The sequence below is a fragment of the Gadus morhua genome, chromosome 16 (assembly GCF_902167405.1).
Source record: "Gadus morhua chromosome 16, gadMor3.0, whole genome shotgun sequence".
Taxonomy (NCBI): domain Eukaryota; kingdom Metazoa; phylum Chordata; class Actinopteri; order Gadiformes; family Gadidae; genus Gadus; species Gadus morhua.
The window spans coordinates 33,042,952-33,057,596 of record NC_044063.1 but is presented as its reverse complement, the minus strand read 5'-3'; the positions used below and the strand labels follow the sequence as shown (position 1 = coordinate 33,057,596).

General features: G+C 45.8%; 1 protein-coding gene across 1 annotated transcript in view; it reads left to right on the top strand.

The window, feature by feature from the left end:
- fer1l6 (fer-1 like family member 6) overlaps positions 1–13,212 on the top strand; it is a 147,591-nt gene extending 134,379 nt beyond the window's left edge. The window contains exons 41-45 of the mRNA XM_030381757.1: positions 3,554–3,674; positions 8,332–8,452; positions 8,955–9,112; positions 9,447–9,547; positions 10,858–13,212. Coding sequence (XP_030237617.1) covers positions 3,554–3,674; positions 8,332–8,452; positions 8,955–9,112; positions 9,447–9,547; positions 10,858–11,038 — 682 coding nt within the window. The 3' untranslated portion in view covers positions 11,039–13,212. The remainder of the gene's footprint in view (positions 1–3,553; positions 3,675–8,331; positions 8,453–8,954; positions 9,113–9,446; positions 9,548–10,857) is intronic.
- Positions 13,213–14,645: the final 1,433 nt, after the last annotated feature.

The following is a 14,645-nucleotide window of genomic DNA, read 5'->3' as shown; positions in this document are numbered from 1 at the left end:
GGGAACTGTGCAAAGGCTGATGGAAAGGTTGAAGATGGATGTGAGAACATCAGCCAGCTCGTTGGCGCATGCTCTGAGAGCTCGCCCAGGGATGTTATCTGGTCCGGCTGCCTTGCGAGGGTTGATGTTCCTCAGGACTCTGTGTACCTGTCCTGATGAGACGGTTGGTGGGGGGAGAGGGGGAGGGTGCTCCTGGTGTGTGAGGGCCTCCTCTCTGTGGTGGGGCTGGAGGTCTCGAAGCGGGTGTAGAAGGTGTTGAGCTCATCCGGCAAGCTGTCTGTGGAGCTGATGGTGCTGGTGGTGGTCCTGTAGTCAGTGATGTGCTGCAGGCCTTGCCACATCCGCCCGGAGTCAGCAGTGGAATAGAAGCCATCCAGCTTCACTCTGTACTGCCTTTTGGCTGCTCTGATGGCTTTTTTCAGAGCATGCTTCGCAGCTTTGTACTCCGTCTCATTGCGTGATTTAAATGCAATAGAGCGAGCACGCAGCATGTGGCGTACCTGACTGTTAATCCAGGGCTTCTGGTTGGGAAACCTCTTGACTTGTATGGTGGGCACGATGTTGTCAACACAAGTGCTAATATACCCAGTCACATACTCAGCATAGTCCTGTATGCTGACAGAAGAGTCCTCCAGTGTGGCTGCAGCTTTAAACACATCCCAGTCTGTCTGAGCAAAACAGTCCTGCAGGATGCTCTCAGTGTCTGGTGTCCAGAGTTTGACTTGTTTAGTCACAAGGTTTGTCTGTTTCAGCCTTTGTCTGTATGCAGGATACAGGAACATAGAGATGTGGTCTGAGTGCCCGAAGTGGGGGCGGGGTGCGGCCCTGTAGGCACCACGTATGCTGCTGTAAACATGATCCAGTATGTTCTTATCACGGGTGGGAATATCCACATGTTGGAACAATTTGGGGAACACAGTCTTTAAGTTGCAGTGGTTAAAGTCGCCAGCGGCGATGAACGCAGCATCAGGATGAGCTGTCTCGTGCGCGCTGATGATGTCATAGAGTTCGCTGAGCGCTGCAGTGGAGTTGGCGCGTGGGGGGATGTAAATAGCAGCCAAAAACACAGCAGTAAATTCCCTTGGTAGATAGTAGGGACGGCATCTCAACAGTAAAAACTCCACATCTGGCGAACAATGCTTATGCACAGTCCGTACATCTCCACACCACGAGTTGTTGATAAACACACACACTCCTCCCCCTTTGACTTTACCGGAGGCTGCAGTCCGGTCTGCTCGGTGTACGGAGTGAGTCTGTAGCTGAAAGGCGCAGTCTGAGACTTTGTCTGAGAGCCAGGTCTCGGTGAAGATTAGAGCGCAACACTCTCTTACTTCCCGATGAGTTGTAATCCTGGCCCTTAGCTCGTCCAGCTTGTTTTCCAGAGACCACACGCTAGCTAGCAGGAGGCTGGGTAGCGGTGGTCGGCTAGCGCGGGCTTTTAGCCTAGCATGAAGCCCCCCCCTCTTGTGTCGGCGTCTCCGACGCGCTATCCTGGGGTCAGCTAGCTCGCTTGAGCCTGGTGATTCGGGGTCTTCCCGGGATTGATGGTGGTTGCCGTGGTTGCCGTGGTAACGGATAATGTTTTGCGGCGGAGCGAACAAACACGTCTGCCTCGCCATGGTAGCTAATGGCTCGCTCTCGCGCATGTACTTGGAATGGGTGGAGTCAGAGTCAGCGCTGAAGGAGAGGGGGTAGGACCATTTGAGTTGTGTATTTTCAAAATCTGCTTGCGTTTCGCAAATCCCATACCCAACCTTTAAGACATAAAGAAACGTTAAATGGCTTAAATCAAGTAAAGGGATTTGAACAAAAGTCCAAAAGTCTAAATGGAGTAAACAATGTAAACATGCACACCATTCAAGAAAAAGTAAATGGTTGGACACAAATAAAGTTACAGCTGAATGAAATGCGCAAAGCATTGCTAAAAATGCAGAGTAGATTAAAAGTAGCTCAATAGAGTGGGAAAAACCGCCCAATCTGGCATCACTGCCTGAACGTCCTCCAAAAGTAGCCCAATCTGCTGAAATTGTGTAGATTTGTGTGTAGTGTGTGTAGATTTGTTAAATGGTTTGAATGAAGGGAAAACGGTTGAAATTAGACCGAGTTACGATGACTTAAGTAATTTAAATGTCAGAATGGGCAGACGGCTTCAATGGGACCAACTGTAGAATATGACGGTTTGAAACTAAAACTGTGATTCTGAAGAAAGTTTAAATGATATCGAAATTCCATTTCGATATTATTGAAGATACAAGTGTGTAGATTTGTTAAATGGTTTGAACGAAGATAAACAGCTGAAAATTGATTTAGTTACATCTTAAACATTTGAAGTACCAGGCTCTGACGTCCTCCCATTGACTCCCATGTTAAAAAAAAAATATATATATATATATATATATTTTAAAAGTAGAATATCTTAAAAAGTATTAAATATTAAAAAAATCTGAAAGGAAGCGCACGATTCCAAGCTATTCTGAATATTTTAAAATATGAATGGAGTCTGGTGAAAAATTGAGGAAGGAGAAAGGTCCCAAATTTTGTAGGGAATAAGAAAGAAAGAAAGAAAGAAAGAAAGAAAGAAAGAAAGAAAGAAAGAAAGAAAGAAAGAAAGAAAGAAAGAATAAAACTTATGAAGAACAATAGTTGAGCGCTGCATGCAGCACTCACCTAATTATGAGCCCGAGCCCGACATTTTTTTTTAATACATGTGTAACTTTGTTCACATTTGTTACTTAGGCCAACCCTTCTAAATATATATGTAAGGGATAATGTATAGAACCCCGGTCATTATCGGGAAAATAAGCCCTGACAGGGCGAACAGGACACCGACGTGCAGCGGAGGTGTCTTGCTTCGCCCTGAAGGGGCTTATTTTCGATAATGACCGGCGACGTTCTATACGTTATCCCATTTATTACAAGGCTACTTGCCAAAACGAAAAAATAACATCACATGGTGTGTCTTTTAACAATTTATTTGTTACCAGCATTCGTTAGTAGTGTTGATCAGCAGAGAAATAGTCTGTGAAAGACTTTGACGTCGCTTAGCAACCGAAGACGCTGGGGTTGACAAGTTACCGGACTACTACCCATGCAAGTGCACCCATGCAACGGAGCGTTCCATTGCATTGAGAACACCCGTGTATTTAGGCCTATAATATTTCTGTTCATGGCCTAGATTTCCCCTCAGATTAGGCCAATAAAGCAATGATAAAAAACAACAAACGCTCGATCAAAGGCCTAGCCCGACCCGGCCCGAGGATAGAGGTGGGAAATATCGGCTCGCGGGTCGGGCTTAGGCAGACAATCTAAACTCTGGTGTGTGTGTGTGTGTACTTGTGTGTGTGTGTGTGTGGGTGTGTGTGTGTGTGTTTGTGTGTGTGTGTGTGTGGGTGTGTTTGTGTGTGTGTGTGTGTGTGTGTGTGTGTGTGTGTGTGTGTGTGTGTGTGTGTGTGTGTGTGTGTGTGTGTGTGTGTGTGTGTGTGTGTGTGTACGCGTGTGTGAGCATGTCTGTGTCTGTATGGACATGTGTTGATTTGTGTGTGTGTGTGTTCAGATGGCTGAAGGGTCTGGAGGAGGACAGACAGGAGACAGACGTTCACTACAACTCTCTGACTGGAGAAGGAAACTTCAACTGGCGCTTCGTGTTCCCCTTCCATTACCTCCCCGCTGAGAAGGTGAGGAGAGAGAGAGGAGAGCGGAGAGAGGTCTCTGTCCTCTGAGGCTGCTTTGTGAGAGAGGTCTTTTTCTTCTGGAGGCTGCTCTGTGTGTGGATAGAGGTCTCTGTCCTCTGGAGGCTGCTCTGTGAGGAGAGAGGTCTCTGTCCTCTGGAGGCTGCTCTATGTGTGGAGAGAGGTCTCTGTCCTCTGGAGGCTGCTCTGTGAGGAGAGAGGTCTCTGTCCTCTGGAGGCTGCTCTATGTGTGGAGAGAGGTCTCTGTCTCTGGAGGCTGCTCTGTGTGTGGAGAGAGGTCTCTGTCTCTGGAGGCTGCTCTGTGTGTGGATAGAGGTCTCTGTCCTCTGTGGGCTGCTCTGTGAGGAGAGAGGTCTCTGTCCTCTGGAGGCTGCTCTATGTGTTGAAAGATGTCTATGTCCTCTGTGGGCTGCTCTGTGAGGAGAGAGGTCTCTGTCCTCTGGAGGCTGCTCTGTGAGGAGAGAGGTCTCTCCTCTGAAGGCCACTCTATGTGTGGAGAGGTCTCTGTCTCCGGAGGGCTGCTCTGTAAGGAGAGAGGTCTCTGTCTCTGGATGCTGCTCTGTGCGTCTGTATGAGCTGAAGGTACGACTCCACTCAGTTGAAAATATGCTCAGCAGCGAATGAGACTGATTCAGCACATTCTGACCCAGACGTTTTAATATTAGAAACAGCCAATAAAATGAGGACAAGAGATATTCTCAGTGAGCTGTGATGAGGGACGGCTGCGCAACAGAGAACAGAAAGACACAGACAGCAGGAGATAGGATATGAACATGAGGTAGATAAGGGCGAGCAGATAAAGTCAAAGTCAAATTGTGTTTATTGTTGCATGTACCAAATTGCTTCAGCACAGCAAAATTCTTACGACTTGGCAAGCATCATTCATCTACGCAGTAGACATCATACATATAACAAAAATAACATAAAACTCTAAAACAATATGACAATAAACCAAGTTTTTTAAATCTCTCAATTTAAAAAAAACAACATATATCTCTGTAGCACTATGACATTATAACAATATAACATTTAACATTAACATTCCACAATTAGAGTACAGTAGAAGGGCTAGCAGCAGTTTAAGTGTGAATAGAGAATAAGTTAAAAAGAAATGCTAAGGATAAGTTAAAAGTTTTTAAAATTGTGCAAATATATCTCTGAAGTGAATTGTATGAGTGGGGGAGCAGGGAGTAGGTGGAGGTGGCAACTGTTCAGAGGTTCAGTGTTTCTGATTCAGAAGCCTTACAGCCAGGGGGAAAAAGCTATTTGTGAGTCTGGTAGTCCGTGTTCGGATGCTCCGGTAGCGTCTACCAGACGGCAGCAATGAGAACAGTCCATAGCTTGGGTGGCTGTTGTCCTTTAGAATCTTTTTTGCTTTCCTCAGGCATCTACTGTTGTAGATGCCTTGCACGGAGGGGAGATGGCTGCCGGTGATACGCTCCGCTGTCTTCACCACCCTCTGCAGGGCCTTGCGGTCTAGCGGAGCAGCTACCATACCAGGCAGTGATGCAGCCTGAGAGGATGCTCTCAATGGTGCATCTGTAAAAGTTTGTTAAAGTTTTTGAAGACATGCCAAACTTCTTGAGTCTCCTCAAGAAGTATAGCCGCTTCTGTGCAGTTTTGACTGCTGAGCCTGCCTGCATGGACCAGGTTAGGTCATCCTTGATGTACACACCGAGGAATTTGAAGTTGGAGACTCTCTCCACTTCAGCTCCCTCGATGTGTATGGGGTCCTGACCCCCCCTCTGCAGCTTCCTGAAATCCACGATCATTTTCTTGGTTTTGCAGACGTTGAGAGACAGGTTGTTGTCTTGGCACCATTCTGCCAAGACCCTTACCTCATCTCTATAGGCGGTCTCATCGTTGTTAGAGATGAGACCCAGGATGGTAGTGTCGTCTGCAAACTTCAGGATGATGTTGGAACTGTGTGTTGCCACACAGTCATGCGTGTACAGGGAGTACAGGAGGGGACTGAGTACGCAGCCCTGGGGGGCCCCGGTACTCAGGGTCAGTGAGGAGGAGGTGTGGTTGCCGATTCTCACCACCTGGGGTCTGCTCGTCAGGAAGTCCAGGATCCAGTTGCACAGGGGTGTTTTAAGACCCAGGCCCCTGAGCTTCGGGACGAGCTTGGCAGGCACAATAGTGTTGAATGCTGAGCTGTAGTCCACAAACAGCATCCTCACATATGTGTTGCTCTTTTCCAGGTGGGAGAGGGTGGCGTGTGTAGCTAGGGCAATGGCATCGTCTGTTGATCGGTTTGGACGGTATGCAAACTGAAAGGGGTCCAGGGTGTTGGGAAGGGTAGAGCAGATGTGGGTTCTGACCAGCCGCTCAAAGCACTTCATAATTGTGGAGGTCAGTGCTATCGGGCGGTAGTCATTCAAGCAGGTTACTGATGTTTTCTTTGGTATGGGGATGATGGTGGCCTGTTTGAAGCAGGTGGGGACTTCAGACAGATGCAGTGATAAGTTGAATATGGAGGTGAATACCTCAGCAAGCTGGTCAGCGCACCCCCTGAGGACGCGGCCTGGGACTCCATCGGGCCCCGATGACTTCCGGGGGTTCACCCTTTGGAGCTCTCGCCTCACGTCAGCCACGGTCAGGGACAGAGTGTAGTCGTCCTGGTCCTCGGCCAGTCTTGCTGAAGGAAGGGGGTTGGTTGCCTCAAACCTTCCGTAAAAGGTGTTGAGGTCGTCAGGGAGAGAGGCGGCAGGCTGATCATCACTGCTATTTCTCCCTTTATAGCCAGTGATGTGTCGCAGGCCACCCCACAGGCGTCGGGGGTCAGAGTTGAGGTAGGTGGACTCCAGCTTGTCCCTGTATTCTCTCTTTGCATCTCTGATGGCCGTCCGCAGGTCACATCTGGACTTCCCCAAAGCCTCCTGGTCACCAGAGTTAAAGGCAGAGGACCGTGCTTTGAGCTTAGCACGGACATTACCATTTACCCAGGGCTTTTGGTTTGGGAAGGTCCTAACACTGACCCTAGGTACGACATCATCAATGCATTTGGAGATGTGTGAGGAGACAGAGTCTGTGTATTCATTGATGTCCCCATCAGCTGCAACAAAGAACATCTGCCAATCTGTTGTGTCAAAGCAGTCCTGCAGAGTGCTAATGGCTTCAGCACTCCAGCGTTGAACTGCCCTAGAAACCGGTTTTTCCTGTTTTAGGCGCTGTCTGTAGGTAGGGATAAGCATAATGGAGGTGTGATCCGATTTTCCGAAAGCGGGGCGGGGGAGGGGTTTGTAACACTTTCGAATCTGTGAGTAGCAATGGTCAAGAATCTGATCACCCCGGGTAGGAAAGTTTATGTGTTGATAGTACTTCGGTAAAACTTTCTTCATATTGGTCCTATTGAAGTCTCCAACAACAATAGAAACCGCCTCAGGGTGAGCATCCTCAAGTCCATTAATTACTCTGTAAAGTTCCTCTAACGCGCACGTTTTGTCCGCCTGCGGTGGAATGTATACTGCTGTGACAATAACGGAGCTGAATTCCCGTGGGAGGTAGAAGGGGCGAACTTTAATCGATAACAGCTCCAGGTCTGGTGAGCAGTGTGCTGAAAGTGCAGCAACATCCGAGCCCCAGCGAGAGTTAACCATCAAGCATACCCCTCCTCCCCTTCTTTTACCTGACTCGGAAGTCCTGTCCTGCCGGTAGATGGAGAAGCCGGTCGGAGTGACGGCAGAGTCAGGCACCATAGGATCCAGCCAGGTCTCGGTAAACGCCAGTACACAACAGTTTGCAATGTCCCGCTGGAATTCAATCCGTGCGTGTAGCTCGTCCAGTTTATTGTCCAAAGATTGCACATTCGCTAGTAGAATGCTTGGAAGCGTTGGGTTGCAGTATCTCGTCCGAGATCTGCACAGGATGCCGGCTCGCTTGCCTCTCTTCTTTCTCTTCCGTCGGCGTATTGGTAGGCATACCGGCGGTAAGACAAAGGAGTCACAGCAAGCACTCCGGTAAGTTGAGAAAAACTCAGTTTTAAATGACGAACGAATTTCCAAAAGTGCCAGTCGATCATACTGAATGAGCGACGGTGCAGTACGTACAAAAAAACTAACAATAAAAACAATTATAAACATAAAGCTGCGTAGTGCATGCGGAGCCATTGTCAGTGCGACCATCCTCTCGGCGCACCCTCTCACCCTCTCTCTGAGAGAGAGCAGTTGTTTCATCCTCCAGCATCATTTAAATCTTTGAACTTCAGTATCTAGTATAGGAAGTATAGGAAATTATTACAATCTAAAATGAAAAAATAGTTTGATATTTCACTTTTAGCTTTTTAATTCAAGCTCATGTAGTACACATTGGAAAATGTGTCACACATATGTCCTGTAATAAGGGAAAAACATGTTGAATATTCTCGTAGCATGGAAATGGTCAAATGTCCAGTTTTCACAACAAGAGTAATGTGAAAGACCCCTTTCAGAATGAGCTATTTGTTTTCATGACCAATATGGTCAAACCACAGTGCGCTCCTGTCTTTGTCACTGCAAGCCGTCTTACACCTGATTGGGGCGGGTCCGTCTTTTTTTCTGTTGATAATATTAAGGAGGTGTGTGTGTGTGTGTGTGTGTGTGTGTGTGTGTGTGTGTGTGTGTGTGTGTGTGTGTGTGTGTGTGTGTGTGTGTGTGTGGAGGTGCTGGTGATCTCCAAGCGGAGCAGTATCTTCTCTCTGGACTGTTCTGAACAGAAGCTGCCGGCCGTTCTGGTTCTCCAGGTCTGGGACTTCGAGAGGCTGTCCTCAGATGACTTCCTAGGTATGTGTGTGTGTGTGTGTGTTTGTGTGTGTGTGTGGGGGGGGGGGTAAATATATGAATATATACATTCCCATTCATTGTCTGGGTGACCCCATTTATTTTGAACAGTTTTCAGGTATGCTAACATAATTGCACATGGGTTTTCTAATCATCAATTAGCCTTTTAACACAATTAGCTAAACAATGTACCATTATAACACAGGAGTGATGGTTGCTGGAAATTGGCCTCTGTAAACCTATGTAGTTATTCCATTAAGAATCAGCCGTTTCCATCTTCCATCTCGTCATTTACCACATCAACAAGGTCTAGACTGTACTTCTGATGAATTTACCACATCAACAAGGTCTAGACTGTACTTCTGATGAATTTACCACATTAACAATGTCTAGACTGTACTTCTGATAAATTTTATGTAATCCTCATTGAAAAAAGACATTTCTAAGTGACCCCAAACTTTTGAATGGTAGTGTATATGTGTGTCTACGTATTTGTTTGTGGCAGGCTCGGTGGAGCTGGACCTCCACTCCTTCCCCAGGGGGAGTAAGTCGTCTAAGAGCTGCAGGCAAGAGGCGCTGCAGGAGGCAGGGGACCGCATCTCCATCTTCCAGCAGAAGAGATCCAGGGGCTGGTGGCCCTTAGAGAAGGCTGGGGAACTCACCGTACGACACACACACACAAACATTATAGTGAGGGCCCTTAGAGAAGGCTGGGGAACTCACCGTACGACACACACACACAAACATTATAGTGAGGGCCCTTAGAGAAGGCTGGGGACCTCACCGTACAAAACACACACTACTACACTTGGGGCCCTTAGAGAAGGCTGGGGACCTCACTGTACCATATTCTATAGACTACATACACATCTACTAGCCCACACAAACTCTCAAACATATATACACTACAAACACACACACATGTATACAAAGATCTTCATTCATACATCTATGACCCATCTGCAATGTTTGATTGGCATGATGCGGCCCCTCCCAGGGTAAGGTGGAGGCGGAGTTTCACCTGGTGACATCAGAGGAGGCAGAGAATCACCCGATTGGTCGAGCCCGCAAGGAACCAGAACCTCTGGATAAACCAAAGTAAGACATTGCCTAACCTGACGCGTGATCATTGTGTGTCAAAAAAATGGTTCAACGCGCCTAACGCGCCTACACAGCTAGATGAGCCCGCCCAAAACCTATTTTCCTCCGCTGCTTTTCTTTTGCTCCACAAACATGGCTGAGATCACCACCATCGCTGCGCTGTATTTGTTGTGGGAGTTCGAGGAGAGTAGGAAACCCAAACGCTGCAGTGTTTTGGTGCATGATAGAGCTTAGATTGGGCCCAGAAAATCAAGCCCGATCCGGCCCGTGCACGTTCTGTCCGAGTCCCGCCTGGCCCGACACATTAACTCTAATCATGAGCCCGAGCCCGATTTCAACCCAACATTTTTTTTAATACATGCAATAACTTTGTACACATTTGTTACACATTTGTTACTACTATTATTTACAGCCCGACCCGGCCTGCGGGTCGGCTCGGGCTCGGGCTCGGGCAGACAATCTAAACTCTAGTGCATGACAACCTCTGTAGGCGCTCACAGCTGGTAGAGTTTAACCACCTCCTCATCGTTTCAGCACACACTGAAACGATGACTTGGTCGTCAATGTTCTTTCTGCTTCTGTGCGTCCTCGGCTCCGTCTCTCTGCCAGTGACATCGGGTCAAGCTCAACGCTGTTTGGCTATTGCGGCTAAGCGTCACGCGTAGGAGCGTAAAAAGTAAATTTTTTGGAACTCTGTGCGTTGGGCGTTTTGGTGCGTTGGCCGCGTTATTTAGGTGCGTAAAACGCGTTTTACGCGGCCAACATTCTACTTTAGCGCGTGTAACGCATCTACGCGCCTAAACCAATGGTTCCCTATGCAAAAATGGTTCCCTAATGCATAGAAAATGCAAAAAGATTTTCTATGCCTCTAACGCTCGTAACGCGTTGAGTGTGGCCGTATCTACACCTGGACTAGACTTTCCTGGACTAGACTCACCTGGACTAGACCCACCTGGACTAGACTTTACTATTTTGAGTATCCAAGCTCTGGTATTTTTACAGTATTTGACTGTAGAGACTCAGACTGAGGGTGCAGAGACCAAACTACTTCTAGTTCATTTACTTCTGCACTACACTTTCCCCAACCTGACAACCATTCATACATGTATCCTACTTAAAAATACAAATGTATGTTATTGTCATTAATTATTTACGACACTAAGTGTGCCATTTTATTTTTTATATGGTAATTTCGATCTGGCTTTAGGGGAACGTCCAGGACATGACTTGTACTCACCACCATGTGATCGCGTGTGTGTGTGCGTGTGTGTGTGTGTGTGTGTGCGTGTGTGTGTGTGTGTGTCAAGCCGTCCAGACACATCTTTCTCGTGGTTTGTGAATCCCTTCAAGTGCTTCTTCCACCTCATCTGGCGGAACTACAAGAAGTACATCATCGCCGCCCTCATCCTCCTCATCACTGCCCTCTTCCTTGCCCTGATCCTCTACACGCTGCCAGGTGCCATCTCCCAGAAGATGGTCAATGGATAACACACAATTTATAGTATCCACATTATCAGTTAGTTGTCTTCTATAACTGTATGTTTAGTTGAATATGTGCTCTAGCCATTACCACTGCTGCAACAAAGAGAACATGCTTATACTGTTAGTTGACAGCCTAATTAAAGGATAACCTGATGCTACATGATACTACTGTTGGTTTATAGCCTGAATTAAGCTAACATGCTAATACTGCAAGTGTATAGCTTGGTAAAAGCTAACATGCAAAAACTGGTGGTATATCTAGTAGGAGAGTATTTAAAGAGCAAGTAAACCGAATGTTTCAGTTGGAATTAAAACACACAGCAACTTTGTGATATTTCTTAGAGCCATTGTAGTGTATGAGGGTTAAAATAAGAGATGTTGTATTTAGGTGGTAGGTGTTGTACTATAAGTGTCCAATATTTAATCCTCACTAGGACGCAGACATTAAAATAAACAGCTGCTTAGTTCCACACATCCACTCACAACATGGCCTTATACTATTGGTGTCCGAGAAGCTTAACCAGTGTTAACAAAAAAATCACAAGAAGTCGCTATTGGTTTTCTGAAAAGTCGCTAGAACGTGCTAGTTTGCAGTGTCGTGATGTGTACACTAACACGTACTCAGGTATAAAATGCAATGTTCACAATAATATCACCACGTTTAAAGCAATTGATTTTTGAATTTTTGGGACACTGGCTCTTTAATGATTCACTTTATTTTCCTATTTCTATCCTCTCAATATATATTTGATGAATTATGTTAACATAACCATAGCTGTAGATAGCAGTTTGAATCAAAAAATTATACTTAATAATTGTTAAAAGCAGCAATTCTTGACATCTGTGATATTTAGTAGTGATTTTTTTAATTTAAAACAAGAACCATTATCTATTTCCACATCGGGTTTCTACGATTGAAATACTATGAATATCAAATAATGAACCAGACCCAGAGTTAACCTTCGTTTTTCATCATTTTAACAGTCATTACATTTGGTTGCATGTCGATGACATCATACAACCCTTACCAGCGATCATCCGGGTAAACAGGCAAACACACTATCCACACTTCACTAGCCAGACCCTGACCCATGTGTCAGGGGCAGGGTTGGAATTTCACGACGGCCATGGCCGTCGTTGCCCCGCACTTTGGCCTTGATGCCCTTCTGAAAATCGTATGCCCATCGGCCACTGTGGCCTCGGTGCCCCTCGCTCTGCCCGTTTTGTTTATTTCTTTCCCCCCTGCCTCTGCCCTCTCCTGTCAAGTCCGCCCGACAACGGAATGTTAGTACATGTACTTGATTTGTCACCACAACAGTAACGTAATCAACAAGTGTGACCAATAAAATGCAAGCGTTAAAGGTCCCATGGCATGCTACTTTATGGATGCTTTAATGTAGATATTAGTAGGCCCCAAACACAGTATTTGAAGACGTTCCCGATATTCAGCCGTGGTGCAGAACTACAGCCACTACAAGCCAGTCGCACATTGAGCTTTCCCCAATTGCGCCATTTCGGTTGTATGCAGCTTTAATGCAAATGAGGAGGAGAGAGGCGGGTCAAGGAGGAGGGTGGGGTGTGGCCCTGAGCAGCTTGCAGCCACGGTACCATGAGCTCTGTTTACAGTGGATGTATCGCAATGCCGAGGCGCAAACAGCCTTTAGCCGTGTACTGTAAATATTGTAGAACCCACGGGAGTCCTGGAGCTCCATATCTAAATAATATCATATTATTAGGGGTGTGAATCTTTGGCTTCAGACGATTCGATTCGATTAACGATTCAGTAGTTGGCGATTCGATTCAAGGACAATTACTTTTTTTGGAACGATTCGATTCGATTCGATTCTGTAAACCACGATTCGATTCAGTAACTTTGAACCAAAATTCTATATCAGTGAAATAAACATGCAATAATGTGACACCCTGTCATGGGTAGATGTGTTGGAGCATCTTGAACTAGGTGGAAAATCACTCAGGAGCCGACGAGAAGTTTGGAAAAAGATGGGATCTTTTATTTTCCCAATTTAAGGCCCATAAGGCAATAAAACGAAAATCAACAAAAAGAAAAATATTTTTCACTAAACAAACTGAATGGGCTTGAGAGTCACAAAAACATCAATTCGAACTTAAGCATACTGGACCTTTATATTATTGCTAGATTTTGGCGTAGCCAAAATATACAAAAACTGCAATAAACATAATTCCAAAAACGCGGGGTCACTTCCGGTTTACCCGGAAGTTCAGTGATGTTGCTAGGTACGCGTCCTGCGTCGCTGACGCATTAAAATCTGAAAGGACGCACTAAACTCACTATCCATGCGTCCCGGGGACGCATCTCATTTTCCCCATGAAAAACGATACATTGTGAACATTAAACAACTCGTGTTTAATCACAGTAACTGGCCAAAGAAACCTTCTTGTGAGCAGACCGGACAAGCGCTGTTTCAACCCTCTGCGCGTCTAATAGACGTGATCCCCTGTACAAAGTATCGCGACATGCTAATATAGCCGCTACCAAAACAACTAGCTCGTCACCGCTAATTTCATTTCAACAATTAAAAATACGAACTTCATAGTAAATAAACCCACGTTTCCACCATTTTGTTTTGATTTGAATTCTAGTAATTTATTTTGGTGCTATTTGTGATGCTACAAAAATCCTGTTTGATTTGAATGTAATATGTCATGCCACTGCGACAGTTCTGCAATAAACTTTTCAGATTTTGAATTTTATTTGTTTAATTTCAGATACATTTTGAACATACATTAATATATCCGTTTATTATAACCATATCATACCACCATCAAGGAGTTTAACACTATTAATTTAATTTAAGAAATGGAATAATAACTAGAACTGCAAGCAGTTATGCAGGGATCCAAGCGATGTGCATTTCGCCGGCACAACGCGACAGGAAATGTGTATTTCGCCGGCACAACGCGAAGCATGTGTTCAAAACGCTACCCTGAACCTGTGGATACAAAGGATTTGACTGTGGTAGGAGTAGCGAGAAGTCAGTGTAGCGTTTTCGCGGCGAAATTCTGTAGAAGATATACAATTCCCTCGTTTATTGCGCCCCCTAATGGCGACATTTTCTATCGAATGACATTAAGGTTAGCACCAACATGTGTGTAAAATTTGGACTCGATCCGATGTCTAATTTGGGATTTCTTTGGATTTTTGATATTCCACGTCTAATTTAGCTAATAAACCAATATTCCAAACGCTACCATTTCGTCGTCGAAGGTCGGATCAAAAAAGTGCGTCTGAAGATGTTGTGTGCAAAGTTTGGTGTCGATTGGTCAAGAAATGTGGGAGGAGTAGGGAAAAAACAGTTATGCGGTTTTCGCGATTTTGCAGAAAAAAATTATTGACGCAAATGGGCGTGGCCTATGCCAAAAGATGCAGCAGACTCCAGTGCATATGTGTGTATAAGGTTTTGAATGTGGGAGGTTCGGTGTGGGAGTTATAGCCCCAAATAGGTAATTCCTTGGTATAGCGCCACCTAGTGACCGGCGTGTCTGGATTTTGTCGTCTGCGTAGTCCGAAGAGATCTGGATCTAGTCATGCAATTCGCGTGTCGGCACCATTTACGGTTTGGGCTGTGGTACC